The 27,515-nt window shown below is 32.9% G+C and overlaps 6 protein-coding genes across 8 annotated transcripts; 4 read left to right on the forward strand and 2 right to left on the reverse strand.

Moving 5' to 3' along the window:
- The first annotated feature begins 3,976 nt into the window (after positions 1-3,976).
- Positions 3,977-4,355, forward strand: LOC105801654 (arabinogalactan protein 23). Its single transcript, XM_012632865.2, has one exon. The coding sequence runs from the start codon at positions 4,085-4,087 to the stop codon at positions 4,319-4,321; it is 237 nt and encodes a 78-aa protein (XP_012488319.1). The 5' UTR covers positions 3,977-4,084; the 3' UTR covers positions 4,322-4,355.
- Positions 4,356-4,913: 558 nt separating this feature from the next.
- Positions 4,914-7,108, forward strand: LOC105761628 (zinc finger A20 and AN1 domain-containing stress-associated protein 8). Of its 3 annotated transcripts, none has more exons than XM_052624277.1 (3): positions 4,918-5,070; positions 5,224-5,274; positions 6,320-7,108. In XM_052624277.1, exon 3 carries the CDS (start codon positions 6,344-6,346, stop codon positions 6,860-6,862), a length of 519 nt encoding a protein of 172 aa, XP_052480237.1. In that variant the 5' UTR covers positions 4,918-5,070; positions 5,224-5,274; positions 6,320-6,343; the 3' UTR covers positions 6,863-7,108. The 3 variants fall into 3 exon arrangements, with proteins under 3 accessions (XP_012434946.1, XP_052480237.1, XP_012434945.1); XM_012579491.2 differs by having other exon boundaries at positions 4,920-5,070; positions 6,331-7,108; XM_012579492.2 differs by lacking the exon at positions 5,224-5,274 and having other exon boundaries at positions 4,914-5,070; positions 6,331-7,108.
- Positions 7,109-8,250: 1,142 nt separating this feature from the next.
- Positions 8,251-9,164, reverse strand: LOC105801653 (protein DOG1-like 3). Its single transcript, XM_012632864.2, has one exon. It carries the CDS (start codon positions 9,128-9,130, stop codon positions 8,306-8,308), a length of 825 nt encoding a protein of 274 aa, XP_012488318.1. The 5' UTR covers positions 9,131-9,164; the 3' UTR covers positions 8,251-8,305.
- A 4,417-nt stretch (positions 9,165-13,581) lies between these two features.
- Positions 13,582-16,035, forward strand: LOC105761627 (AP2-like ethylene-responsive transcription factor SNZ). Its single transcript, XM_052624628.1, has 4 exons — positions 13,582-13,955; positions 15,188-15,252; positions 15,809-15,817; positions 15,926-16,035. Exons 1-4 carry the CDS (start codon positions 13,582-13,584, stop codon positions 16,033-16,035), a joined length of 558 nt encoding a protein of 185 aa, XP_052480588.1.
- Positions 16,036-17,390: 1,355 nt separating this feature from the next.
- LOC128034981 (AP2-like ethylene-responsive transcription factor BBM) lies at positions 17,391-18,743 on the forward strand. The gene is made up of 2 exons (XM_052624630.1): positions 17,391-17,397; positions 17,857-18,743. The coding sequence occupies exons 1-2, from the start codon at positions 17,391-17,393 to the stop codon at positions 18,741-18,743; spliced, it is 894 nt and encodes a 297-aa protein (XP_052480590.1).
- A 7,109-nt stretch (positions 18,744-25,852) lies between these two features.
- On the reverse strand, positions 25,853-27,416 carry LOC128034983 (putative disease resistance RPP13-like protein 1). Its single transcript, XM_052624636.1, has 3 exons — positions 27,119-27,416; positions 27,017-27,056; positions 25,853-26,483 (listed from the first exon to the last, which is right to left on the reverse strand). Exons 1-3 carry the CDS (start codon positions 27,414-27,416, stop codon positions 25,853-25,855), a joined length of 969 nt encoding a protein of 322 aa, XP_052480596.1.
- Between the last annotated feature and the right edge of the window lie 99 nt (positions 27,417-27,515).

The following is a 27,515-nucleotide window of genomic DNA, read 5'->3' on the forward strand; positions in this document are numbered from 1 at the left end:
ACATCAATTAAAATTTGAATTAAATTAAAAATTTATCATTTTTGAGGTCAAAATGTAATTTTATCATTACTAATTAAAAATTTTATGAATTATAAAAGGCCTAAATTGAAAGTTTACCATTTTAGGTGAGCCATGCAGTGGCTCCGCCACTGTATGGAAAAAAACGCACAAATTAATAGTTCAGATGTCACATTAGATATTTTATGAAAGTACAAATATCAAATAATATATAAATTAATAGTTTATATACCACATTAGACATTTTCAAAGTACAAGTATCACACTGGATATTTTATCAAAGTACAAGTACCAAATGTGACATTATCCTAAATAATATCAAATCTATAGAATTATGGAAAATTTAGATTATTTTTTATTAAAGTTGTACTAATAATATAAGGTATTTTTAGTTTGGTACAAGTAAGATTTGAGAATCTAATTTTATACATTATGAGGACATCCAATTATTATTTTTGCAATATTAAATTTGATTAATTTATAATAATTAACTTCTAAAATTTTAAATTATAAATTTTATGGTTTTAATTAATTTCTAATATTTTTATAAATTTTAATTTTTATAATATTAATGATTTTTATACTTTTTATGTTTTTTATAAATTTCAAAATTATGCATGAATTTTGGTTTAATGTGTAATTTTATACATAAACTTTGATTTTGTGCAATTTTATAATTTTGATTTGATCCAATTCTCACTAATTATTAACAATACAATATCATTTTATGTTTATATATTGCATACACAAACAATTATATTTATCCAATATAAAAATAAATTTATGTATTTATTTTTTAAATGTGTATGATTGAATCAAAATTAAAATTTCATGTCTACATTTGAATTACAATCAAAGGTTCATATATATAATTGCACCAAATCAAAATTAATGTATAGTTTTGAGGTTTATCCATTTTTATAATTTCAAAATTAATTTGAACAAATGGGTGTCTAGATTCGAATGAACTTAGACATAATTTTGTCCAAGTTCATTGTGTGCTTATTTTTAAAATAATAATTTTTATTTTTTGCAGATGTGGATCAACATGTCATCATTTGTTGGCTAATGTGGTGTTCGTTAAAGGCTATGTTAGCGTTGCTGCTAGTTTCTAACAGTCAACATTGTTCAAAGGGTCTCATTGGTCAAAATTGTTAGTTCAAGGGCTCAAATGAATACAATAAGTTTAGAGGGGCCTAACTGATTTTTTTTTGGGAAAAATTTGAGGACTTATTGTGCCAATAAGCCATTTGAAAAAAATCATTCAAAATTAATAAATAAAAATGTATAGAATTAATGAGATTATTCTATGTACCCTTTTCACTACATCATTCATAGTCCGTCAATTAAAAGATGATATATCATCTCTTTTTCTTTTCCACATCATATGTACATTTAGACTAAAGTACTTCAAAATCAAAGATGATGTGTCTTTTTTAATTGAACAAGATCATAAATAACGTGATAGAAATTATTCATAAAATAATTTTTAAATTTAATCCCACCTCACAACCTAAAAAATCATATCCAAGAACAAATAAAGTTTTATGATTTTAAAAGAAATGAAAATACATAATTTAATTAAATTTAAATGAAAAATCATTATCATATAAACTTAAATTTTAAAATCCCTAATCTAAAACCCAGTCAAAATCGTTTTTTAAAAATTTCAAAATTTTGCATGTCTATCCCGCAAACCATGCCAAAATCAAACACGTAATTATCTTTTAAACGTCACTAAAAATAGCCATTAATTTTCACCTATAAATCACCTCCCCCACCATCATTGTTCTTCAGACTTGCAATAACAAAGCAAATAATAATCACCGGAGGCTTCCCACTCATCAGTAATTAAACGCAGGTCTCTTTCATTTCCAGTGCGTTTAATAATCCCATTATACGCCATGGACATGAAGAAGTTCTCCACCGCCATCATTGTTGCTGCCGCTTCAATGAGCGCCGTCATGGCCGCCGGTGTCCCAGCTCCTGCCCCTTCCGAAGGTGGTTCTGGCCCTAGCTCCTCTCTTGCTTCTGCTGCAGCACCGGGACCGGATTCCAGCTTCGCAGCCTCCACCTTGCCTGTTCTTGGATCCTTGGTTGGGGCTTCCCTTGTTTCTTTGGTTTCTTACTTTCTGTAATCATCTAAATGTATGAAAGTAAAAAAAAACCATGCGATGAATATTGAAAATATTGGAAATGAATAAAATGGAGCTTTGATGAATATTTCATGTTTATGTGTTCACAATTATGAGAGCAAAATATTCGCAAATAAATGTATTATAATTAATAGATTCGAATAACTACAAATGAAAATATATAAATTTATTATAATTATATCATTAATATTAAAATATTTAAGTATAATATTTTTAAAACATTGTAATTTTATAAAAGAAAATGTCAGTAATAACCGTTCTCAATAATATCAATGACGGTCTCAATTGTATCTGCCACGGAATTTGTGACCACAATCTAATCATCATCTTATTATTTCCATTGCTTCGACAATCACTTAAGTTGGTGATTGAATATGATATATATGAATGGTATGTGTGACTCTCTAATCTCTCAAATGTTATTGATGTGATGAATAACATTGTTTTAGGGTTTGATTCGAGATGTTGTTCGTGTATTTATTAATGTTGAAATTAATCGAATAACTCAAAATAACATATATAGGGTTAAGACTTGCTTCGGGCAATTATTAAAGCTTTCATTTAATACCCAAATGATATGGGTTGAAATCCTATCATCCCCTTTCACTCCTTCAATATTATAAAAATTGCATTTGGTTTTTGTTTAATGCCAAATATTTATTTTAGAGGGTCAAAATTAAATTATTTTTATGAGGGATTAAAGTATAATTTTATCATTGTATTAATATATTATTTTATAAAATTTTAAGGGACTACAAAAAATTATCATCTCAAAGGATTCGAAGTACAATTTAAACATTATATTAACTTAAACATTTAACTTTTTGTATTTCCTCTTGGTATATTCTCATAATTTTGGGTATTCCTCGTAATTTGTAGTATAGTTTCAAAATAAAGATTTGATAAGAGATAAACATTTGGAGTAAAAAGAATATTATTTTTAAATATTAAGAAAATTCAATGAGATTTTGTAACGAAGAAGTGATAACTTTTAAATTATCATATTTTCAGAAAAATTTTGGCAAGAAAAAATATGAATAATTTAATAAATAAAACAAATTTACTAAGACGAACCAAAATTGGTATCCCATCATATTTTTTGGTACTATCTCATATTTTTTTCGTATTCTCTTATAATTTTTTTTGTATTTCTTCATTTTTTTAGTATTGCCTCATAATTTTTGTATTGTCTCATATTTTAAGGTACTTTCTCATAATTTTTGGTATTGTTTCAAAAGAGGATTCTGTACGAGATATAATTTCTGAGTAAATAAAAATATTAAAAAATTCAATGAGATTTTGTAAAGGAAAAAATTGTAACTGTTAAATTATAATTTTTTAATGCTAAAATTTGGTTCTAAATGCGACAAATTAAATAGATGAAAAGAAAATATAAAACGAACCAAAAATATTATTTCGGAAAGAGATATAATTTTAAGAGTAAATAAAAAATATTTTAAATATTAAAAAAATTCAATGAGATTAAGAAACTATGCTCTCAAATGATATTATTAAAAATCAATAAATCAAATATATGAGACACATGATTTAATAATTAAAGGGAAATTAAAATTCGAATAAAAAACATTTTAATATTTTTATAGTTTAATAATTAAAATAAAAAAATAAAAAATATCCTTTCTATTTAAAACCTATCATCTAAAAACCCGGTCAAATCATTTAAAAAAACAAATTCAAAATTTTGCAACTATTTTCGCCGACGAAAACGGAGCCGTCGCTAAAAATAGCCATGAAATTCCACCTATAAAATCACCTTCCCCACCATCCTTTTTCTTCAGACCTGCAATAACAAAGCAAATAACAACAATCACCGGGGAAACCCCATTCACCTGTAATTAAACGCAGGTCTCTTTCATTTCCTTTACGTTTAATAATCCCTTCATAACACCATGGACATGAAGAAGATCTCCACCGCCATCATTGTTGCCGCTGCCTCAATGAGCGCCGTCATGGCCGCCAGTGCGCCAGCTACTTCACCTTCCGCCGGTGGTGCTGAGCATATCTCCTCTCCTGATTCTGGTCCAGCACCTGGACCAGACTCCAGCGTCGCTGCTGCTGCCTTGCCTGTTCTTGGATCATTGGTCGGGGCTTCCATTGTTTCTTTGTTTTCTTACATTCTCCAGTAAGCTGATAAATGGATGAAGAAGTGCATAACCGGAGGTTGAAGATGAAGAACATGGAGCTTTATATTTATACTGTAAACTGGTTACTATATATATATAAGTTATATTTATATATGTAATCACTTTGGGGCTCTTTTTCAATTCCTTGTTAAAATTTTGCTTGAGAAATTGTTTTTATATATTTCTGAGTTTTTTTTAAATATTCGATAATTAATTAAATCAATGAAATTTAAGTAATAATCATGTATTTAAATCTGAAGGAATTAATTTATTTTGTCAAGATTTAAATATTATATAAAATAATAAAAGAAAAAATGATTTTCTTTCAGAAAAATATTTGATTTAGGAATAAATTTTATAAAATTAAAAATTAATTATAAAACACATAAATATTAATATAAAATATTATTATTATTTAATTATATTTTAAAAATGAAATAAATTATTGATCCAATTTAGACTCAATAAGGCCCAATAGGCCGGATTAATTTCTAACCTAATAAACAATAGCCACGTAATACAAAAAAATAATGGTAGAACTGTAAATAAAAAAGATTCCAAGGGCAGTGAGTCAAGCATCAATGACTCAGTGGAAAGCTATCGTTGGCAGCGAAAAAAGTTGTATTATTATAAATAAAAGAAAAATAAAAAGAGAGTATAAAAAAAAATCCAAAAAGAAAAATCATACGATCAAAGATCGTCTTTCTCGTCTGGATTTCTCCGATTATCATACATAAAATTCTTCGATTAAGGTATGGGTTTCTCTTTTTCCCTAATTTTCTTAAATTTTTTGTCTTTTTTTGTGATTTTTTTGTGGTTTGGTTGATATTAGATATGAAGAAAGGGATGATTTATTTATTTTTATCTTAAAATTTGAATTTTTTTATTTAATTTTCATGAAACAGAGATCACTGGGTTCGATTTTGTTAGACAAGATCGGCCGATTAGAATTTCAGGTAAGGGGTTTTCTTAATTAAGTGTTTTCTCCTATTTTTTTTCAAAAAAGGGTTAATTCTCCGAATTTTTTTATTTTGATAATTTATGTTTCTTTTGGGCTGATTAAAATTGATTTGTATTATGAAATTTCTTGGGTCAATTGGGTGTTTAGGGTTTTTGCTAAATTTTTTGAACCCGTAACTTTTTTTTTTCTTCTTTTTGATTTTTAAAGTGAAAAAAAAAAATTGTTAGCTGTTGTTGGTTTTAGCTTGTTAAGAATTTTAATTTTCAATTAAGATCATTTGATATCTTTTAATTATGAAATTTTTACTAGGGAAGATAATAGGGTCAGAGTCCTAGATTAATTATGCTTTAAAAGAACTAATTTTCATTACTTGGTGAATTATTGCCTTTTAACAATGGCAAAGATGCTTTTATTCTACGACTTGATGGTAGACCGATGGCAAATCCAGATCCTATCCTCTGATTGTTCAGCATGTACGCTGTATAAAATAGATACAACGGACATGGTTGCGAGTGTATGGTTTATGGGAGTTCAGTTTGGAACTTTTGGTCAATGGGAAACCCGTCTTCCCAATGATACCAGTGTGTTATCCTGCTAAACTGATTTAAGGATGCTATGTATTAGACATATGTATGTATTATTGGTATTGGCTGCTTCTTGATGTTCATTCTCATTCCCGTTCCCTTACCTTCTTGGGACATTGATGTCCACACATCCTCGTGTGCTGCTTGTACCTGTTCCTTTTCATCATCTTTTCTTTTTTCTATTGTATGGTATCATTGTCAGGTTTTGCCTCTACAGCTCCAATGTATATAATCGATTTATCTGCATCACCTATGATTCCTACAATTAGCAATTATATTTATACACAGTGACTGATATTATGTTGATTTATGAATCATGATGGATAATTACATGCTTAGCATGTGTGTCCTCTAGGTAGATAAATTGGCATGCCTTGAAGAGTTGAATCAGTTTCGGTCCTTTCACTCTTTTATTTTCAGTTCCTCTTTTGTTTCTGATTACTCATAGTAAGGTAGTTTCCTAGCAGGGGATTAGAGAAGATGGAGTCTCACGATGAGACAGGGTGCCAAGCCCCAGAAGGCCCCATTCTTTGTATCAACAACTGTGGCTTCTTCGGCAGTGCAGCTACCATGAATATGTGCTCCAAGTGTCACAAAGCGATGATCCTGAAGCAGGAACAGGCGCAACTTGCAGCATCATCAATCGGAATCATCGTGAATGGCAGCTCAACTGGGAACAGTAAGGAACCAGCTGTGGCTACTGCTTTGGATGTACAATCTGGAAACGCCGACACCAAACTGGTCTCAACAGAGCTACCCATTGACCCGTCCGGAACGACTTCATGTGGGATGAAAACGAAAGAGGGTCCTAACAGGTGTACCAAATGCTGTAAACGTGTTGGTTTGACAGGATTTAACTGCAGGTGTGGAAACCTCTTCTGTGCAGCTCATCGTTACTCCGACAAACATGACTGCCCTTTCGATTACCGAGCTGCTGCTCGCGATGCTATTGCTAAAGCCAACCCAGTTGTTCGGGCAGAGAAGCTCGATAAAATCTGAGAACAACCTGGATCAAGATGAAGATGTGTGGATGGTTTATGTAAGTTGGTTACTTCTCTGATCAAGTGTCCCCTTGATTGATATTAAATGTTGGGAGTCCATCATAGGGAGGGACATGATTTGCATTGTAAGTCTATATTTTCCCCTGTTTGTAAGTGTTTTTATTTGTGCTTGTTTGATGGACATTGATATGATCAACTTGTAATGCTTCTTCTTTGTGGTATGCATTTTTTTTTTACTTTTTAAGTTGCCTTTTAAGTTTGAAAACTATTGAAGTCCGCTTTGGGAAAATAAATTTGGGCATGAAGAAAATTGCAAATGTTATTCGTATTCGGAGGTACGTGTCTAATATGGGTATGGTTAAATAGGAATAAATATATGGGTGGTCGGATTTTGTAGGTCATCTCTTTATATTCATGTGTAGGATGAATGGTGAACACGAATACATGAGGTTTTGAGTGTTTATGGATTTGGGCTGATCCAAATTTATGCACAACGTGATTGATTCATTTTAATTTTTAGGGTGTTTTTATTTTGGTCATTTAAGATGAATTCTTGCAATTTGGTTATTCAATTTGTAGGGCGTTTTCATTTTAGTTATCTAAACGTTAAATCTTTAACTACAGTTAATTGTACATCTCACATCATGTTTACACTTTCATTTTGGTTACCAAAAATATTTTTTAAGTATTGATTAGGATAAAAAATTTAAGGATTAAATTTAGAAAACAGTAGAAATTAAAATAATACATAAAATTGTCAAATTGTACTTGTTTTTTAGCTGTCGAAATTCTAATTTTTTTTAAAATTTAAATTCAAAACATCAAAATAAATTGAATGAATTGTTGAAATTTTTTATCCATTAATAATGTCAATCAATTTGCTATGGTAATTTTGAATCTTAATTTGTAAGAAATAATATTTCAAACCTCTACTTTAGAATTTCCGACAAGAAGTACAATTTGACAATTGTCATGTATTTTTTTAAGTTCTATCATCTTTTTACTTTAATTCTTGATTTTTTTTACCCTAAAAAGAATTATTTTTTAGGTGGCCAAAATGGAAGTGACCTAAAAGTAAGGTGACCAAAATGAAAGTATAAACATGATGTGACGTCTACTAACTATTTTTAGAGATTTAACCCTTAACTGACTAAAGTGAAAACATCTTAAAAATTAAATGACCAAAATGAAAGTGTAAACATATTGTGACATTTACGGTTAACCTTTATTAGAAATTTGATACTTGATAATTAAAAAATATATTCAATAATAAAATTACAAAAAAATTATTTTAATATATACAAAGTTAATTATTTTATTCGTATTATATAATTTACATCACATAAAAATTAAATACATAATATTATAACATAAAAAACCCAAACAACTAAATAAGAACAGGAAAAAAAAAAACCCTCGGTGTTCTATAGTGACAAAAGTCTTAATTAACTTGTTTACCATCTCTCACTTTACCCCATTCATGAATCCTAAGATGGAGTTCAGCAGCAGCAATCAAATAATGGACGCCTTGACTTGGTGTCATGATATCAATCAGAGCTTTCAATGTCTTCAACCTAAGATCATCAGCTCTTCGCAACATCTCCTTCAACCCTTCTTTCTTTAATTCCATAGCTAATTCAACTTCAACTTCAATTTCAACTTCAACACCAACACCTTCTTCATATCCATCTCCTCTCCTCATCATTTCAGATACCATATGAGTTAACTTAACCATACACGAATCAGCCAATGTTCCTTCATGTTTAGCCAGCTTCTCACTTATGTTTCTCTCTTCTTTAACAGTCTTTGCCTGCAACTTATCGATTCTCACGATTTGGCTCGGCGATAAGTCACCTAAATCACCTTTACCTAGTCCATGGATGAGTTGGTAAAGTTGGTTTTCTAATTGAATCCCTGATTTTGAATAAAGTAACTGGAAAGCCATTGTGGGTCGCCAACCACCGATCCAAAGGAAAGCAGCTTCGAATGTACTGGTCCAGGATGAAGGTGATAAGATGGCCAATACGTCTTGTTTACTCCATTCGGCTTTGGCTTTGTAATAGTGCTCGTAATGGTCTAATACCTTTTGGACAGGACACCAGCTTTGCTCTTCTGTTCTGGTTTGGGATATGGCAACTAGGTCTTGTAGGTGTTGGTTTTGTTCTACTAGCCAACATTCGAAGAAGGTTTTAAATGTTGTAGGTCCAGAGTTCGACTTCTGTTTGGTACCGGTACTGGCACCGGAACTACTTGGAAGTATAGACATGGGTGCCAAATTTGTGGAAGACTATATGGGTTTGGTATTTTTGGAAATAAAGATTTGAGGTCTGGTTCAATGTACCCGAAGATTTAATTTATAGGCTGACTAGGTCATGAGGTCCTTTGCAATAAATTCTTGATCTTATATATTTTAAAAGAAAAATCCCATGGGAACTATGAATAATCAGTTTTATTATTTTATTTATAATTTATATAATTAATTACAAGAACAATTTATTTTAAATTTTGAACACTAAATCTTAAAAAGAACAAACCCAAATATTGCTTATACCAAGGATGAAAAATAAATTATAGGGGTTACATTGTAATTTTCAGTGAAGTCAAAAAAGCTTTTTGGCAGAATTAAATTGTATATTTTACGATAGTAAAAAATATGATTTCACCATTTTAATAATGTATATTTTTATGATTTTTAAATATTATTTTTGAGACTAAAGTGTAATTTTACCATTATTAATTTAAAATTTTATAAATTATAAATGACTTAAATAGAAAAATTTCCATTTTAGGGGGGGCCAGGACCCCTGCCAGCCCTCTCACTTCGCTAGTGACAATTTTATCATTATACTAACATGTAATTTCATAAAAAAAATTAAAAGATTAATGACAATTCTATCATTTTTGGGGAGACCAAGGCCGACCTGCCTACTCTTTTGTCTTTGTTCTTGCCTTAAATCCTAAAACACTAATTTAAAATCCCAAAATCTTGCTGATTGAGTTTTAGTTTGATTGGCATAGATATTATTGTCAATATAGGAGGACATGGGTTCAAGAGCGCTGAAACACATTTTATCCTCCTATTTATGAGTTGAGGAAGAGTTACGGGTTCGAGTGCGCTGAAACGTATTTTGTATAATTTATTTCATTTAAAAGTATATATTAACCCATACTTATTTAGAAAAATCTTAAGCAAGCATTTAACACCAAAACTGATAGATAGATTGACCGAAAAATCTCATTGAAATTCGAATGTCTTGAAACTAGACATCAGACCGGATGCAGGTAACCCAACATTGTTTGTTTCGCCATTGTCATCAATTTATTAGATAGGAATAAAGAAAAGAAGAAAGCACAAAGATGGGAGATATCATTGGGTGGCAGCAATGGTGGAAGTGTACATGTGCCTTGACTGAAAACTTCACTACATTGAAGAGCCATGTAGACAGAAAAATACAAGAAACAAATTGCTTGTAGCTTGTAGCTTGTAACTTGCAATCTGATTCCCCTGCGCCACCAAATCTGTCTGAAAGAACCTGGTCCATTTTTGGGGATTTTGGCCCATGCTTTGTTTTATGGTATTTTTATAAATAAATATCAAGGATAAAAATAATATACATATTACAATATAGATATAAGCACACACTACAAGAAAGAGGCATAAAATAATATTAGTCTATTATAATAAGGATTAATAAAATAGTGAGTATTTACTATATTGATAGGAATTTTTATTTATTTATTTATTTCACAAGCAGTCTTAAAAATTAATTTGAGTTTTTTTAAATATTTGACTATACCTTATAAGACATTTGTCAACTCCTTATCCTAATTTGTGAAGTTTAAAAATTGCACTCTACTTAATACACCAAATAATTTCCTTAAAAATATATATAAAAACAAACATATAAATTATTTACATATTAGTTAAATAAATAGTAGAAAAATATTAAAAAGGAGAGCCCAAAGCTTGACCTATGCAGGAGTCCAAATGCTTAAAGCTTATGATGATTTTGTAACCCAATAATAATAATAATAATAATAACATAATTATTATTTTTAAATGTGAATTTAGTAATATGAAGAAAAGAAAAGGAATTCTCACCCGTTCACAAATTTTTTAAATTTGTACTTATATATATTATAGATTAATTATATTACCATTTTGATTGATGTTTAAGTATATCATCGAGTTATGATTGGTGAAGATTTTTGAACACTAATTACCATGTTTAAAAAAGTATTGTTTTTGAAGAGGTTTAAGTAATAAAAATCTCTTCTTATTTCAGGCCTATTTGAAGGCTTAATTGGATGACATTTGAAGGGCATAGGTTGATCATTCTAGCAGGAATTACAAGTCTACAATTGCCTACATAAAAGAGGCTTGTTTGTTTGTTAAATGATGAATTAGAAAGATTACCTATTTTGTCATTAAAGGATATTATTTGTTGGAAATTGAGTTTGAAAAATATAGCGGAAAATAGATTTGAGGAAAAATCAAAGATTTAATTTTTTTTTTTCCAAAAACAAGAACTTAGTTGTGATACATTTGATCAAAATTGTACCTTTTCGATTTGTCTAGGATGAACGCTTCAACCGAGTAGTCTTCTCCGCTATCTTTAAGCTCACGTCTGCCGAGTGTGGGCTCGCTTCGAATAAAAAAAATTTCACAAAAATTACTAGTGGAGAAATTTTGTCATTTTTCTAAACTTTTGGGTCAAGTTGTAAAAAAAAATCTCTAAAATTTTTTTAAAATAATTTATTCAAAGAATTTTCTCTATAAAACTTTTTCTTAATTCAATCTACATCATTAATATTTTCTCTTTCAACTATTACTGTTTTTTTTTTTGTGCAACTTAACTTTTCACAAGAATCTTAACACTAACTACAATATAAAACATAAATGTGATTCAAGATTTGTTAAGATGTGATTGGAATACCAGTTTAACTCATGTGTATCGTGAATGCAATAGGCTGGCTGATTGTTTAGCAAAGGCTGTGGAAGGAATGTATATTGGATTTCACCTTAGTCTCAACCCTTGATTTTGCTCTAAATGTGCTGCATGAAGACCTTACCGTTTTATCTATTTCTAGATTAATTATTATGTAATAGCAGGAATGCTAAAAAAACATAAAATCTAAAATTTATATAATATAGAATATAAATAAGTAACTTACTAAAATATGATATGAATGAAATAACCCACATGACTTTTACATGTCCCAACAAGGGAATTTTGTCAATGGCATACAAATGTAAACATGCAACTGATAACACAATACATTTATTGCCAACATTTTTACATAATGATGTCAGCAAACCCCCCAAATATTTATACTTAAAAAAATTAACCCCAAATAGAAATTTAAATAACTTTTTGGGTAAAAATACAAAAAATTAAGTGCAATAAAAAAATGATTGGTCTAACTTTTACTGTATTTATTTTTTACACATAGTAATTCATGATTTGACTTAAACTGAAACGTAAGTTGACAAATAAAAGGAATCCCACCCACACTCACTAAATTACTTGTTCTTTTACCTTTTCTTTTCTTTTCTTTTGTTCTTGTTTTGTGCTCTCAAATGTTGTAAGGAAAAGATTATTTCAATTTGGGAATTTTGGATTTTGAAGTTATCTCCATTCAAGATATAATCAGGTAACTTTAGATGTCTTGTTTTATTTCTCAAAGCCCCATTCTTTAATATTTTTTTTAAAAATTTGTGTGAAAATCACCAATCTATGAAGAATTCTTCCACATAATTTGATTAGGGAAAATATGATATAGATAAAATATATTATATACTTAACCAAGGGGAAAAGAGGAGATTTCAATTGTATTCTATAGATGTGTGTGTATATGTTTGTATCATGACTTTAGGTAAAATCGTGACCAAGTTGCTTCAATTTTGTTAATTGTGGATATTGATTGTCACTTGATTTTATTAGATTTCTTTGTTGTTGTTCTCACTTTAAATGAAAATTATTTCATTTTAAGTCTAAATTTTTAAATAATAAGTTAGAGTTAAAAATTTGAGATTTGAAAATTGAAATCTAACAGTTTTACGAATATGGATAAAATAGTTCGTTATCATGTTTTTCGACATTCGATCTCTAGATGATAGTCTTCATAACATGCGAACGAATGACACGTATTATCCTTTGATTTTATTAAATTTTTTATTGTTTTTACCATTTTATTAAAATTTATTTTAATATATTAAGTGGATAGACTATCTTATTTTTCAATTGTACATAATTGACTCTTTTTTTCTATATAATGCAAATCCTAGATTACGTATAGATATTAATTTGCATAGAAAGAATAATTATTTGGAAATATAGAAAAATGAAATAAAATAGAAATGGCATTGTTAGGAGAATATTGAAAATTATTCAACAGATATTGTACTCTACAATCACCGTATTTGTCTATATAGGCATTTCAATTTTTATTCAGTTTTCTTAAATAATTCTTACAATTTCGTCACTCATCGACACATAGGCATAGACAGAGTAACTCTCCTCTAAAATGATAAAACTCTACCTCAATGTATCAAATAATTATTATATATATTTGATACATTCTATTTGGAAAGTTAAACAAGTCCACCTATATGCTAATATATTTATATTTTAATAAATTTCTCTCTGATTATTTATATTTTGTAGGACAATTTACCCACCTATTACTATGATTTCACCAAATTTTGATGAAAACATGGATTTTCCCTTGAGTCCAATACCCTTTCCATGGTCACCTCAATTAGTTCCTTCACTTGAAGATGTAAATATAGCACCCATTGACAATGGTGGCTTAGATAACTTATGCCTGCAAAACAATGGTGTATCCCCAAATATGTCACAACCAAATTATGGCCCTAATGGTGAAGGAAATAGCTTCGGGAACCAAATTCCAGATCCCACATCAGTAGTACAAAATCCCGCTGAGTTGCCTTATAATGTGATGCAAGAAATGATGGACTCTTTGATCCCTTTGGAGGCAAATGGTGAAGGTGAAACAAGCAAGGAAAAATCCAAAAGGAAGCCTAGAAATACTTCAAAGAAGCAAGAACAAGGTGCTGAAGATGCAAGGTATAACATTATTCATTCCTTTTAAATTGTTTTAGTTGAGGTCACGTTCAGTCGATGACGGATTTTGTCATTAAATTTTGAGGGTTTCATGAGATTTTTTTTGGCTCTCATTACTGTTTGCTCCTACATTCACCATAGAGAAAATGGTCACAAATGATATGATATCAAATCTCGAACTTGAGTTAAAAATAATATTTGTTATTGTTGTGAAAAAAGTGGTTTAATAATAAAAATCATTTAATTAAAAAGTTAGCTTTTAAATTGTAAAAACTTTATTCTCTTTTTTTCATACTTTATTGTGAAACCATATTTTTTTTAGCATTGCCATTATTACATTTGCAATAAAAGTTATGTGAACCATTTGTGGAAGTAATGAAAATAGGAGTAATTGTAAGAGAAAGCGTCAGGCAAGACAGGAGCCGAGGACTTTTGGTGAGACAAGCTCAATTTACCGAGGTGTAAGCAGGTCTCATCCTATAATCCCATATCTTTATTTAGCTTAATTAAGAACTTTAATTACACTTGTATGGAAATGAAACATCAACAGTCAAGGGGGGAAGCCAAGAAATTTTAGTTGGGGCAAGATAAACATTTAAATGTTTAGGGGTTAAACTTTTATTATGGTAATTCGTCATTACCGACTCGCTACCCGGTTACTTGATTGGGTTTCGACCTGTAGATTACGTGGTTCGTACTTTAAGTTTGCACGTGAGGTATTCACGTCCTTTTACCACCATGCAGGCGAACCCACACATAGAAAACCCGTGTTAATCCTTGAATAGAGTACATGTTGGCATGCATGGGGACCTACCTACTACGTCACATCCATGAACAATAATTGTATCATGTAAATAGAGAATTTAACCCTTTTGAAGGATATTCACACAAAAAAACTCAATAAATTTAAAAATTTTATAAAAAAGATTAAATTGTATTACTTAACAATAAGAGGGTCTAAAATTGAAATATACCCATTTTACCTGACTGGAGTCACCCTTGCCTGCTCCTTTGGATTCGTCCTCTAAATAATATAAAAAATTTAAGATATTATTAAGAAATGTTTGGATACGATTAATTTTTCGAATAAGTATTTCTTTTTTAATTTTACTTTTATAGAAATTTTGTATTACCATATCTATATTTTATTGTATTCGTATCACATATATGTATCAATGCTTCCTATCATGCAAGTAATGCATGGTGTTCTATAAATGAAATCGAATTTGATGTAGATACACTTGTCGATATGAGGCATTTTTGTGGGATAATAGCGACCAGGGACAAAAATCAAGGACAGGTATCTTAGTTTTTTGTTTTGCATTTCTACATTCTTTACTTCTTCTTATTTTGGTAATAAGAACTCTCCGATCCTTCTCGATTTCAATAATGAGAAAATTGGTATCCCTAAAAAAATTAGAGTAATCTAATCCCTTCAATTTAGAAACTGAACAATTAAAGACAATTAATCATAGCGTTAATATTTTTCATCAATTGTACATTTTTATTAGTATAATAAAAGTTTAGCTCTAAAATTTATACATTCTGTCAATTTTATATTAATTTAACAAATTTAGCATGAAACATTTACACATTCTATCAACATTTATGTATAATATATAAACATCGAGGTTTAAATTTATTATCAAAATCATATACAATTGATAGAAAACGTTAATGTTGTGATTAATTATTCTTAGTTGCTCACTTTCGAAATTGACAATAATTAAATTACTCTAATTTTTTTTTGAGAGAGAGACCGAGTAGGTGTTTTTACCTAGTTTTTCTTGGTTATCATCATCTTTTCATCACTAACCCTTCTGTTTCTTTTTTTTTTTTTTCTTCAATGCTTGCAGTTTACATAGGTGAGTGATGTATCGTTCAATGCCCCCTTCAAACGAATTTAACTAATGTTACAGAAAACCATAAAGAGCTTATGATTTGCTTTTATGAAACTTTATTTGGTGTAACAGGTGGATATGATGATGAAGAATCTGCAGCAAGGGCTTATGATATAGCTGCTCTGAAATTATGGGGTGAAGCTGCACCATTAAATTTCCCAGTAATGCTTCCTTTAACATGATATATATGGTTAATTGCATCAAATGTCTGTTTTATATTTTAGATTTTAAATTGGTCTTTAAAGTAAAAAAACATTTTAATCAAGTCTTTAAAGTAAAAATATTTTATTAAACACGTCTTTTTATTAACTTAACTAACAAATTAAAAGATAAATATTGGTTCAGATTTGAGGTCGAGCATATTTAAAACACTTTAATTACTTAATGATGTTTCAATCTGTTGATAATTAATTAAATTTAGAAGGGTTTTTTAATATGGTAGATTCAAATTGTCAATGCAATAGGTACATGTGTGTTTACAATTTGATTTACGTGTTTTTAAATATGCTCTACGTCATACTTGAGTAGGCATTTAACGCCTAAGCCAATGACTAAGTTGATGTAGTGACTTGATTGACATGGTATTAACACTTTAAAGATTTAGGTAGAATATTTTAAAATTGAAACCTATTTAAAGTTTAGGTTTTATTTGAGAATGTCTTGATATAATTAACCTCATATAAAATTTTATGAATGAATGAAAGGTTAATTTGCAGCTAAATATTCTTTATGTATCTTTCTAGATAAGTAACTATGAGAAGGAATTGGAAGAAATGAAATCTTATTCAAAAAGTGAATATCTTCACTACTTAAGAAGGTAAGCTTAATATTTACTTAAGAATTAATCAAATTGCTCATTGTGATTTTTTTTTGGTATTTTTCAGGTACATTTTACTTTTTTTCTCATTGTGTTACTTTAAAATTATTAATTGTTTTCGTTCCATGATTTAAAATTTCATAAAATTTCAGAAAAAGTAAAGGCTTTTCAAAGGGTGCTTCAAACTATCGTGGAGTCTCTAGGTAATTTATATGTATATATATAAAATATTATGTAATAAATTTATTAAAAAATTGATATAAGAATTAATGGTAGTTTTGATTGAAATGGTAAGTTGAGATAATGAAAGCTATGATGTCTCGTTAGAACCTAATTGATAAGTTTCACCGGTTCGTTTAAACTCTTAAATTTATGTATGTATATATGTATCACTAATTCTATTTTGATACCATGTAATGATAAATAATGGAGTAGGAACTCAGATTTCAAGAAATGGCAAGCAAGAATTGGAAAAGGGAAAGAGATGAAAGGAATTTACTTAGGAACATTTGGTAAGTACTAATTCGAGCCTAATTATTTCCTCTCTCTATATATGCATATAAGGAATTAATTAATTTGAGTTAAATCTTGAATAATTAAGGATATTATATTCAAGTTGAGACTCTATACCAAAGCAATTAGTTTTATGATGGAGGTTTACATGATATTAGAGCTTAGGTTCTATTATGTTGATATGTTAATTTTGTTCCAAATTCGAAAATGGCTGGTGCTCGAAATGATTCAAACTCAAAATGATATGAATTTGAGATGACTCTATTTGAAAAACTTGAACGACAAACTCAAATATCCCTAACCCAAAATAGCTTAAACATGAAACAACTTGAATTCAAAATTGACATAAACGGTAATAACCTTAAATTGAAGTGATTTAAAAATTTTAAAACCTAAATTGACCCACTTCAAAATCAACTCGATTTACCGAAATGAAAAGTATACATAATAGGTTGTTTTGTCTTCATTTACAAGATTTATTAAAATAATGTCATCCCAAATTTATTAATTACAATCAAGTCTTACACTACTAAGAAATTCATGAGAATAATAAAACTAAAATTAACAGTATATATTTCTATTAAAATAATTAACAGTGTATGTATGTATGTATGTATGTATGATTCCATTCAACAATTGTGGAACTAAGCTGCTTTGATTTAACCAAAACCAGATACTGAAGAGGAAGCAGCTAGGGCTTATGATGTAGCAGCCATTAGGCTGAAAGGTGCAAACGCCATCACCAACTTTGATATCTTTGAATATGATTTGATGAATATTCTTCAAAGCTCAAAGCTACCCATTGGAAAAGGAGCTTCCAAGCTTTTGATGAAGTCTTCAATGGAAGATGTCATTAGAAAGAAAAAGAATCTCATTGGGAAAACCTCATTTGCTTGTTTTGAAGATGATGATGGTTCAGCCAACCCTGAAATTGCTCAAGGATTCAACAGCTTTGGAAATGATATGAACATTGATTTCAATGGGATTCAAGCAATGGAACCTGTTGGATTCCCAATGGACTTATCAGGCATGGATAATAATAGCCAGCATCAAACTTCAAGCTTTTTCCCTGTTATTAATGGTTGCCAAAACCCAGTTGAGTTCCAGGGAAATTCTTCTGGGATCTTCAATGGAGGAATATCTTTTCCAGGTAATGGGGATGTTGAAACTGATGATTTTCAGACAAATTTTGACAACTTTCAGAGTCTGTTAGGTCTTGAGGGACAAGATTGTTTTAACATGAACCAGATCGAGGATGTTGTTGCCAACCAAGATCCTAATAATTTTCAGACAAATCCCATACCTGTCAATCCATCGAGTGGATGCTACAATGGAGATGTTTCATGGAATGGGGTTCTCCAGGGTGTTCCAAGTTCATTGGAGATTGAGAATAATGCTAATGGAGGTTGCCATGGAAGTGATAAATTTTCAGACAATGGAGCAGCCATGGTGGAAAACCCAGTCCAAGAAAATGGGGTGAATTTGTGTGAAGACAGTGAAATGGACAATCTTTCAAGGTGCTTTGAGCTACTTAATGAACTTGGACCATTGTGCTTGTAAATCTGGTAATGTTTATGGTATGGTTGAACCTAACAATGGAATTCAAATAACTGCTGAGTTTTTTCTCATACAATTGCCGTGCCAAATAATTGCATGGTTAAAGCTTAAAATAAAAGAAATGAACTCATCTATGAGAACATGCTTTTTGAACCTTTCATCATGGCTGAAGTCTGTCTTGGGTAATGTCATTTCATGAAATAATTATACAATTCTCAAATTTTAAGTTGAGCTTCAGCATACAAAAATGGAGGAAAGTATTAGTATTTATCATTCCAACGACTCTAAAAGTTTGTTCATTTTGGTTGATAAAGATATAAATCTAGATATATGGTAAGTTGCAATTGGACTAAGGTATTATTACAAGTAAAATAGAGATGGATACCAAAAACTATGTTCCTCTTTGCAAAACAAACCAAGCCTGGACACTTTTCAAGTTTTATTCTTGTAATGAATGGGAAAGCATGTAAGATTTCTGGTAGTCTATTGAACCTTTCACAATACCTTATTTCCAGAGATTCAACAACTGGAGTCTTGTCAAGTTGCAATATCTCCTCCTCTGTTTCCAAAGAGACCAATTGAGGACAATCTGTAATTTCAATGAAACGATGCCCAACTAATCCTAACCCATTTTGCGATAAAGATTCCAACTCATTCCAACCAGAGATGTCTAACGTTTCCTTCTCTGCTGAAATATCAAACTTTGAAATGTTTTTAAGAGACACATATTTCAAAGAGGTAGCCTCCATCCACCAATTCTTCACACCAGTCAATGCTCAATTCACGTAGAGACGAAAAGCTTGAAATTGAAACTACCAACCTTCTACACGCATCGATTTCAAGTTTCTGCAAGGATTGAAGGGTTGGCAACCTTCCCAACAATTGAGGACATCCTATGATTGAAAGCTCAAGAAGGTTAGGGAATTTCGAAGCTTGCTCATCATCTTCACATGGGTCCCACTCCTTCCAGTTTCTCACATTCTCAAAACGTAGAGTCTCTAATGATGCAAATGCATTCGATTGATTTACTCCGAACAACTCAACACCAATCTTATGTACCTCATGCAAAAAACAAATTGAAAGGTTTTTTAACAATGGTAACCTTGCAATCGATGGGAGGGATTTGCAATTTTCACAGCTGTGAAGCTCCAATGACAACAGATTTTTGAAGGAAGAATCTGCTATCCAAGTAGAGAATTTCGCACCACCATAATTCTGAATGACGAGATGCTCAAGCTTTTTTGGAGGACGAAGAGAGTCCAACACGCATTCTTCAACTTCTTTATTCCTTGTATCTTTCTTCAAGTTTATACTCCAATGCAATGCCAATCGATCAATCCCCAGCTTCTCATTTAACTTGGCTTCCCTTGCATCTTGACAATTAACATTGTCCAACCAAGAAAGACAAAAATCACCTTTGAGGTTTGACAAATATTTCAATTCTCTCATACGATGTCCATCACCTTCCCCTATGATAAAATCAGATAACCTTTGAAGATTGGTTAGCTTATCTATTCCAAAAGGCATCTCGTGTACTAAGTACGTATCTCTGATATCAAGATATTGCAAGTTAACAAGATTTTCCATCTTTGAGGGTAACTTATGAAGCCTGGAACACATTTTTAATAATAAAGTTTCCAAATTGTAGAGAGTACACAAAGAATTAGGTAGACATTCGATGCTGGAGTAAGAAAAATTTAAGTAGCGAAGATGTTTTAAATTTTCAAAACCATCAGGCAACTCAGTGATCCAACACCCACTCAAAGAAAGAACCCTTAAGCAGCCGAGTCTTGGCAACAAATCAACCAAAACAGCATTAATTAAATAAGACCCCACAAAACATGAGGACCGTAAAGCTAGAAAAGTACTGTTGAGCATGGACTGTAATGCAACAGTCAACCATGATGCTGACCAACATAGCAGACCAGCATTCGAGCAGGACCAGAAGCAGCTCTTTTGTTTGGTTATTTTGTAATCTTTTTGTAAATGAAACAAGTTGATATGTAACTTGATATCATAGTTAGTAGGATTTGAAAAATGAATCGGGACTTATCTTTACCGGATGTCTGAAAAAATGACCTGGACACTAGATCTTGAAAATATTTGTTGGTGCAAAGAGGCAGCAACAGACTGTTTTGGTCTTGCTTGGATAGCAAGCCTCGAGCCTTGCTGAAGAAACAAACTCAAAAAACAATGCAGAAAATGAAACTAGCTAGTGAAGAACAAAAAAGAGAGAAAGATTGAATGAAAGTGAGCTGATATTTTTCATTAACATTCAAACAAGGCTTTAAGCCATTACATATATTAGTCAACAAGTAAAACAAACAAGTAATCACCTAATCAATTACCTAACACCACTAATTTGCATTGAAACTTACAAGATTAGCTTGTACAACTTGCATTGCTTATTTTTCAATCAATCAATACCAAAACATTTACCTACTTAGTTCAACATGAACTAAATTACAAAATAATCAAAAAACAACCAAAATCACCAAGTGGATCGGCAACATTAAGCTTCAGGCTTCAGTTCCTGCAAACCAAGGCTCGAATGCCTGCAACGTATTCTTCTGCATGGCCACCTTTGCATGGGAAGCTGGTTGCATGGAAACTAACTTTAACACTCCTCCTTAGTTTCTATGCTGGTTACGCCTAGCTTCCCTTTTAATTTCATAAACCTTGACACATTGAGTGCCTTGGTAAAAATGTCTGCAATTTGCTTCTCCGAATTGCAATGAACCAGCTCGATTTCATGAGCTTGTTCCATCTCCCTTATAACATGTAATTTGATATTGAAGTGCTTGGTTCTGCCATGGAAGATGGGATTCTTTGCAATTGCAACAGCAGATTTGTTGTCACAGTAAATCTTTGTTGCTTCTTCTTGGTTTTGGTTTAAATCAGCCAAGATTTTTCTAAGCCATATGGCTTGATTCACAGCAGATGCAGCAACAACATATTCAGCTTCTGCTGTTGATTGTGCTACCAGACTTTGTTTCTTAGAACTCCAGCAAAACATGCCTGAGCCAAGACTAAATGAGTATCCAGATGTGCTTCTCATGTCATCACTCGATCCAGCCCAATCACTATCGACATATCCTACTAACTTCATGTTTTCAACCCTTTTGAACATTACACCATGATTAATGGTGCCTTTGATGTATCTTAGCACCCTTTTTGCTGCTTGAAAGTGCAGATCTTTGCAGCAATTCATGTATCTGGATAGCACACTAACTGCAAACATAATGTCGGGCCTTGTTGCAGTCAAATACAATAGACTACCAATGAGACTCTTGTACATAGTCTCACAAACTGGTTCACCAGTTTCATACCTTGATAGCTTCATTCCAACAGCCATTGGTGTGCTTGTTGGCTTGCAATTCTTCATTGAGAACTTGTTTAAGACCTTCATAGCAAAAGAACTCGGTGAGAAAGATTCGGTTGAATTTTGTCTTACTTCCATTCCTAGAAAGTAATTCATTCTGCCTAGATCAGACATCTCAAACATTTTCATCATTTTCTTCTTGAAATCATGCAGCATATTTTTGTCTCCTCCAGTTACTAACAGATCATCAACATAGAGTGACAAGATAAGCTGAGTCTCAGCTTGATTTTTCTTCACATGCAAAGTTGGTTCACTGGCACTTCTCTCGAATTCCAAACTGAGCAAGTAGGAATCGATTCGAGCATACCAGGCTCGAGAAGCTTGTTTCAGGCCATACAAGGCCTTTTTTAACCTGTAGACCATGTGTTCTTTACTAGTGACTACAAACCCTTGAGGCTGCTCGATGTAGATCTCTTCTTCCAAGAAACCATTGAGAAATGCAGACTTAACATCAAGCTGATGAATGGTCCACTGATTTTGAGCAGCCAAAGCAACTATCATTCTGACAGTATCAAGTCTGGCTACTGGTGCAAAGGTCTCCAAGTAGTCCAAACCATACCTTTGGCTAAAACCTTTGACAACAAGCCTGGCTTTCAGCTTGTTAAGACTGCCATCTGCATTTTGTTTAGCTCGATAGACCTACTTCACTCCAATGGCCTTCTTTCCAGCAGACTTATCAACCAACTCCCATGTTTGGTTCTTCTGTATCATGTTGATTTCATCAACCATAGCCTGCTTCCAGCCTTCATCAGACTCGGCCTCTTCAAAACTGGTTGGTTCTGCTATAGCAATCTGTGCTCTTTCATAAATTTCATCCAAGGGCCTTGTTCCTCTCACAGGCACATCATCAACATCCATTTCAGGTCCTAGCTGCTCAAACTCAGCTTGATTAGGCACCGTGTCTTCAAAGCGCTTCGGCTCATTTTCTCCCAATTCCAGCAGGCTTTTTCATCAAAGATGACATCTCTGCTCACCTGGACTTTGTTTGTCAAGGGATCCAGAACCCTGTAGCCCTTCTTGAATGAGCTATAGCCTATTAGAACACCTGGTTGAACCCTTTCAGAGAGCTTGTCTCTCTTTGCTGCTGGTATTTGTGCATAGCACAGGCAACCAAACACCTTCAGGTGTGCCAAAGAAGGCTTGAAACCGAACCAAGCCTCGAAAGGTGTCTTGGATGCAAGGGCTTTGGTAGGGAGTCTATTCTGAAGGTAAACAGCAGTGTTTACTGCCTCAGCCCACATGGTCTTGGGCAGTTTCTTCTCAAACAGAAGACATCTTGCTATATCCATCAGACTTCTGTTCTTTCTTTCAGCTACCCCATTCTGCTGAGGTGTGTAGACATTTGTAAGCTGGTGTTTGATACCAGCATCATTGCAAATGGCTTGAAACTGAGCTGAAGTGTACTCAGTGCCATTGTCTGTCCTTATTGATTTCAGCTTGCAACATGTTTCTGTCTCTTCAGCAGTTTTAAACTTCACAAACACTTGAGCTACCTCAGACTTGTGTTTCAGAAAGAAAATCCAGCAAAACCTTGTAAAATCATCAATGAATAGGATGAAATACCTGTTATTGCTGAGTGATTCAGTCCTCATAGGTCCACATACATCAGAGTGCACCAGCTGCAATTTTTCAGTGGCTCTCCATGCTGAGTTTGCTGGGAATGGTAATCTTGCCTGTTTTCCTATCTGGCACACTTCACACACATCATCATGCTCCACTGAATTGGTGAAGTTCTCTGCCAGACCTTCTTTGGCCATTTGAGCCATTGATCTGAAGTTGGCATGCCCGAGCCTTTGATGCCAGAGCTTGGAATCATTTGTAGAGGCTGTGTATGCTGACTTTGAGTCATTTGACCAATGGACCTCAAAGCATTTATCAGTCATTGTGACTGTCATAAGGCTTGACCACTTGGATCAGCTATGTGGCAGTGTTTATCCTTGAACACAACAGAATAGCCTTTCTCAAGCAGTTGAGCAATGCTAAGGAGATTTCTGTCAATCTCAGGTACCAGCAGAACATTTGAAATGACTTTGTTGCCTGTAGGAGTACATATCAGCACTTCTCCTCTTCCTTCAGCTTTTATAAACTGACCATTTCCAACCTTAACCTTAGTTTTACAGCTTCTGTCCAAGGTTTTGAACAAAGATGCATCTGGTGACATGTGGTTGGTGCAGCCACTGTCCAGTAGCCACCCTTTTGAGCATTTCTTCTCAGCAGCTAAGCAAGAAACAGCAAAGACCTGCTCTTCTTGGTCATTACTGTCCTCAGCTACTCGAGCTTCAACCTTTGGTTGTTGAAATTGGCTCTGCCTTGGCTTGGTTTTGCTTTTGCAAACCCTCTCAACATGGCCTTTCTTCTTGCAGTATTGACATACTGCATCTGGCCTAAACTAGCATCTATCTTCTGGATGTCCAGGTCTTTTACAATATCTGCAGGGCTGATCATTACTCCTTGCAGCATCAGGCTTAGGCCTGCTTTTCCAAGGCTTTTTGCCTCTTGGAGCATTGGTGCTCGAGGCCTCTCTTGTCTTGGCTTGAAATGCACCTTCCTGGTGGTCTTCAGCTCTGCTAGCTCTCCTTTGTTCCTGAGCATAGAAGGTGTTGATAAGCTCAGTCAAAGAGATGCTAGCAAGGTCTCTTGAGTCCTCTAAGGAGGATATCTTTGCCTCATATCTCTCAGGCAAAGTGGAGAGGACTTTCTCCACTATTCTTGCCTCATCAAAGTGCTCACCAAGGAGCCTTATGCTGTTAACCACTGCCATGATTCTATCTCGCATCGCTTCTTTGTTTCTTCTTCCCTCATCTTGATTCTCGAAATCCTTCTTAAATTCAACAATTCTTTGTTGCCTTGTCCTTCAAAGTGCCTTGAAACTCCTCCTTAAGCTTATCCCATGCCTGTTTTGGAGTCTCACAGCCATAATTCAGTGAAGATGACATCGACACACGTTTTGGATGCAAGACATGGCTTTGTGCCTTTTAGTCCTTTCATCGGCATGTTGCACGATCCGAGCTCTTGTGGGATTGGCCTCGGTGGTCTTGGCTCAAGATCTGTGTTGACAACTTCCCACGATCAAAGGCCTACTGGTAAGTCTTCATCTTTACCGACCATATGTGGAAGCCTTCCCATTGAAGACTGGGAAATGCTGGTGAAAATCTGAAGAAGCCATCGGGTTCCTTGATTTGAAGCAACAGTCCACTAAGACAAAGGCTCTAGATACCAATTGTTGGTGCAAAGAGGCAACAACAGATATTTTGGTCTTGCTTGGATAGCAAGCCTCGAGCCTTCTTGAAGAAACAAACTCGAAAACAATGCGAAAATGAAACTAGCTAGTGAAGAACAAAAAGAAAGAAAGATTGAATGAAAGTGAGCTGATATTTTTCATTAACATTCAAACAAGGCTTTAAGCCATTACATATATTAGTCAACAAGTAAAACAAACAAGTAATCACCTAATCAATTACCTAACACCACTAATTTGCATTGAAACTTACAAGATTAGCTTGTACAACTTGCATTGCTGATTTTTCAATCAATCAATACCAAAACATTTACCTACTTAGTTCAACATGAACTAAATTACAAAATAATCAAAAAACAACCAAAATCACCAAGTGGATCGGCAACATTAAGCTTCAGGCTTCAGTTCCTGCAGACCAAGGCTTGAATGCCTGCAACGTATTCTTCTGCATGGCCACCTTTGCATGGGAAGCTGGTTGCATGGAAACTAACTTTAACAATATTGATTTTCGAGATCTTTAATTTGAGGCATAGCCTGTTGTTGCAAGAGACCTTCTGCTCTCCATAACAAGATAATTTCTTCTTCCACAAATTCATAATCTTTAGGAAGTATGGAGCAATATGCAAAACATCGTTTCAAGTATGACGGAAGATGATGGTAGCTTAATGGCAAAGCTGGAATTATGCCACACTGCTCTTCTAGTAAGTTCCATATCTCACTCTCATATATTCTTTCCCATTTTCCATGATACGTAACAGTGCTAAGCAAGCTTCCAATGGCTTTTGCAGCCAAAGGTAAGCCACTGCACCTTCTAACAATTTTCTCTCCAATTTCTTTAAACTGGAGATGTCCATCGAAATTTCTTGCTTTTAATGCATGCTGTGTAAATATGGATAAACAATCATCATCCGATAGTTTATCCAAATGAAAAGCTTTGAGCGGATCCACAATAGATGAAACAATTTGAAGACGAGTGGTTACAATGATATGGGTCCCTGCTCCAAACGGAGACCGTAAGATGGTCCAATCATTATAATTCTCGTTCCAAATGTCATCTAAAACAAGCAAGAATCTTTTCCCAGACAACTTCTCCTTCAACTTAACTTGAAGTAAATCCAAGTTACTGTAATCACATGTTGAAGTTGGTCAGCATGAAGCCAACACTCGATTCCATACAGGCCATGAAGAACAAGCAAAGCTGGAACAGATGCAAGGGCTGCTGATGCAAGCTCATTTTGTTCATTTTGTTATATTTAGTTGATGAAATGAGTGTTAGTTCATTTCTAACTAAGTTAGCTTTCTGATTGATGTAATTAGCTTATGAATGAGCTGTAAACACACTTTTGTATAAGTTTACAAGCTAAGATTTCAAGTTTCTATGTAATTAGTGGAGGTAGGTAATTACTTGTTAATTTTGACAAGCCTTATGCTTGAGTTATGTACTGGCTTCAAGCCATTGTTTTATGTATGAATCAAATTAGTTTTTGTTCATCAATATTCTCTAAAATTTCCCCAGCCTATTTTCTTCTTTCTTTAACTCGAAATTGTTTGTTTGCTCAGCAACATTCAAGGCTTGCTCGACAAGATACTTGCTGAGTCTGCTTGATTCTATTGTTGCACCAACAATTGGTATCTAGAGCTTATTTCTTAAGGGACCTGTTATACAAATCCATGGCTTCATCAAGCTTTTCACCAGCTGCACCTCAAGTATTCAATGGAGAAGGCTATCACATATGGGTGGTCAAAATGAAGACTTACCTGCGGGCTTATGATCGTGGGAGGTGGTCAACTCAGATGTTGAACCGAACCACTTAGAGGCAATCCAACAATGGCTCGGATCAGTGACATCTTGATGAGAAGACCAAGAGGCACAAGGCCATGTCTTGCATTCGAACTCGATGTCGATGTGATTTTCACAAGGATTATGGCTGTGAATCACCAAAACAGCTGGGATAAGTTGCAAGAAGAGTTTCAAGGGACAGAGAGGACAAAGGCGAATGATTCTTGAATTTGAGGAGAGATTTGAGAATTTAAAGATGAAAGAAGAAGAAAGCATCAAGCAATATTCAGCAGGATTATGGCGTGGTTAATAGCATCGAGCTCCTTGGAGAGCGGTTTAATGAAGCTAGGATAGTGGAGAAAGTAATAGCAACTC

The sequence above is a fragment of the Gossypium raimondii genome, chromosome 11, assembly GCF_025698545.1.
Source record: "Gossypium raimondii isolate GPD5lz chromosome 11, ASM2569854v1, whole genome shotgun sequence".
Taxonomy (NCBI): domain Eukaryota; kingdom Viridiplantae; phylum Streptophyta; class Magnoliopsida; order Malvales; family Malvaceae; genus Gossypium; species Gossypium raimondii.

Excerpts from the sequence above, each read along its gene's own strand:
- LOC105801654 (XM_012632865.2), top strand. The coding sequence starts at position 4,085 with ATGGACATGAAGAAGATCTCCACCGCCATCATTGTTGCCGCTGCCTCA.
- LOC105761628 (XM_012579492.2), top strand. The coding sequence starts at position 6,344 with ATGGAGTCTCACGATGAGACAGGGTGCCAAGCCCCAGAAGGCCCCATT.
- LOC105801653 (XM_012632864.2), bottom strand. The coding sequence starts at position 9,130 with ATGTCTATACTTCCAAGTAGTTCCGGTGCCAGTACCGGTACCAAACAG.
- LOC105761627 (XM_052624628.1), top strand. The coding sequence starts at position 13,582 with ATGGATTTTCCCTTGAGTCCAATACCCTTTCCATGGTCACCTCAATTA. Across the intron at positions 13,956-15,187 it reads CAAGGTGCTGAAGATGCAAG|ATACACTTGTCGATATGAGG; the intron begins GTATAACATTAT and ends AATTTGATGTAG.
- LOC128034983 (XM_052624636.1), bottom strand. The coding sequence starts at position 27,416 with ATGCTTTCTTCTTCTTTCATCTTTAAATTCTCAAATCTCTCCTCAAAT. Across the intron at positions 27,057-27,118 it reads CCACGATCATAAGCCCGCAG|CTGGTGAAAAGCTTGATGAA; the intron begins GTAAGTCTTCAT and ends CTTGAGGTGCAG. Across the intron at positions 26,484-27,016 it reads GCCATGGATTTGTATAACAG|TAACTTGGATTTACTTCAAG; the intron begins GTCCCTTAAGAA and ends ATGTGATTACAG.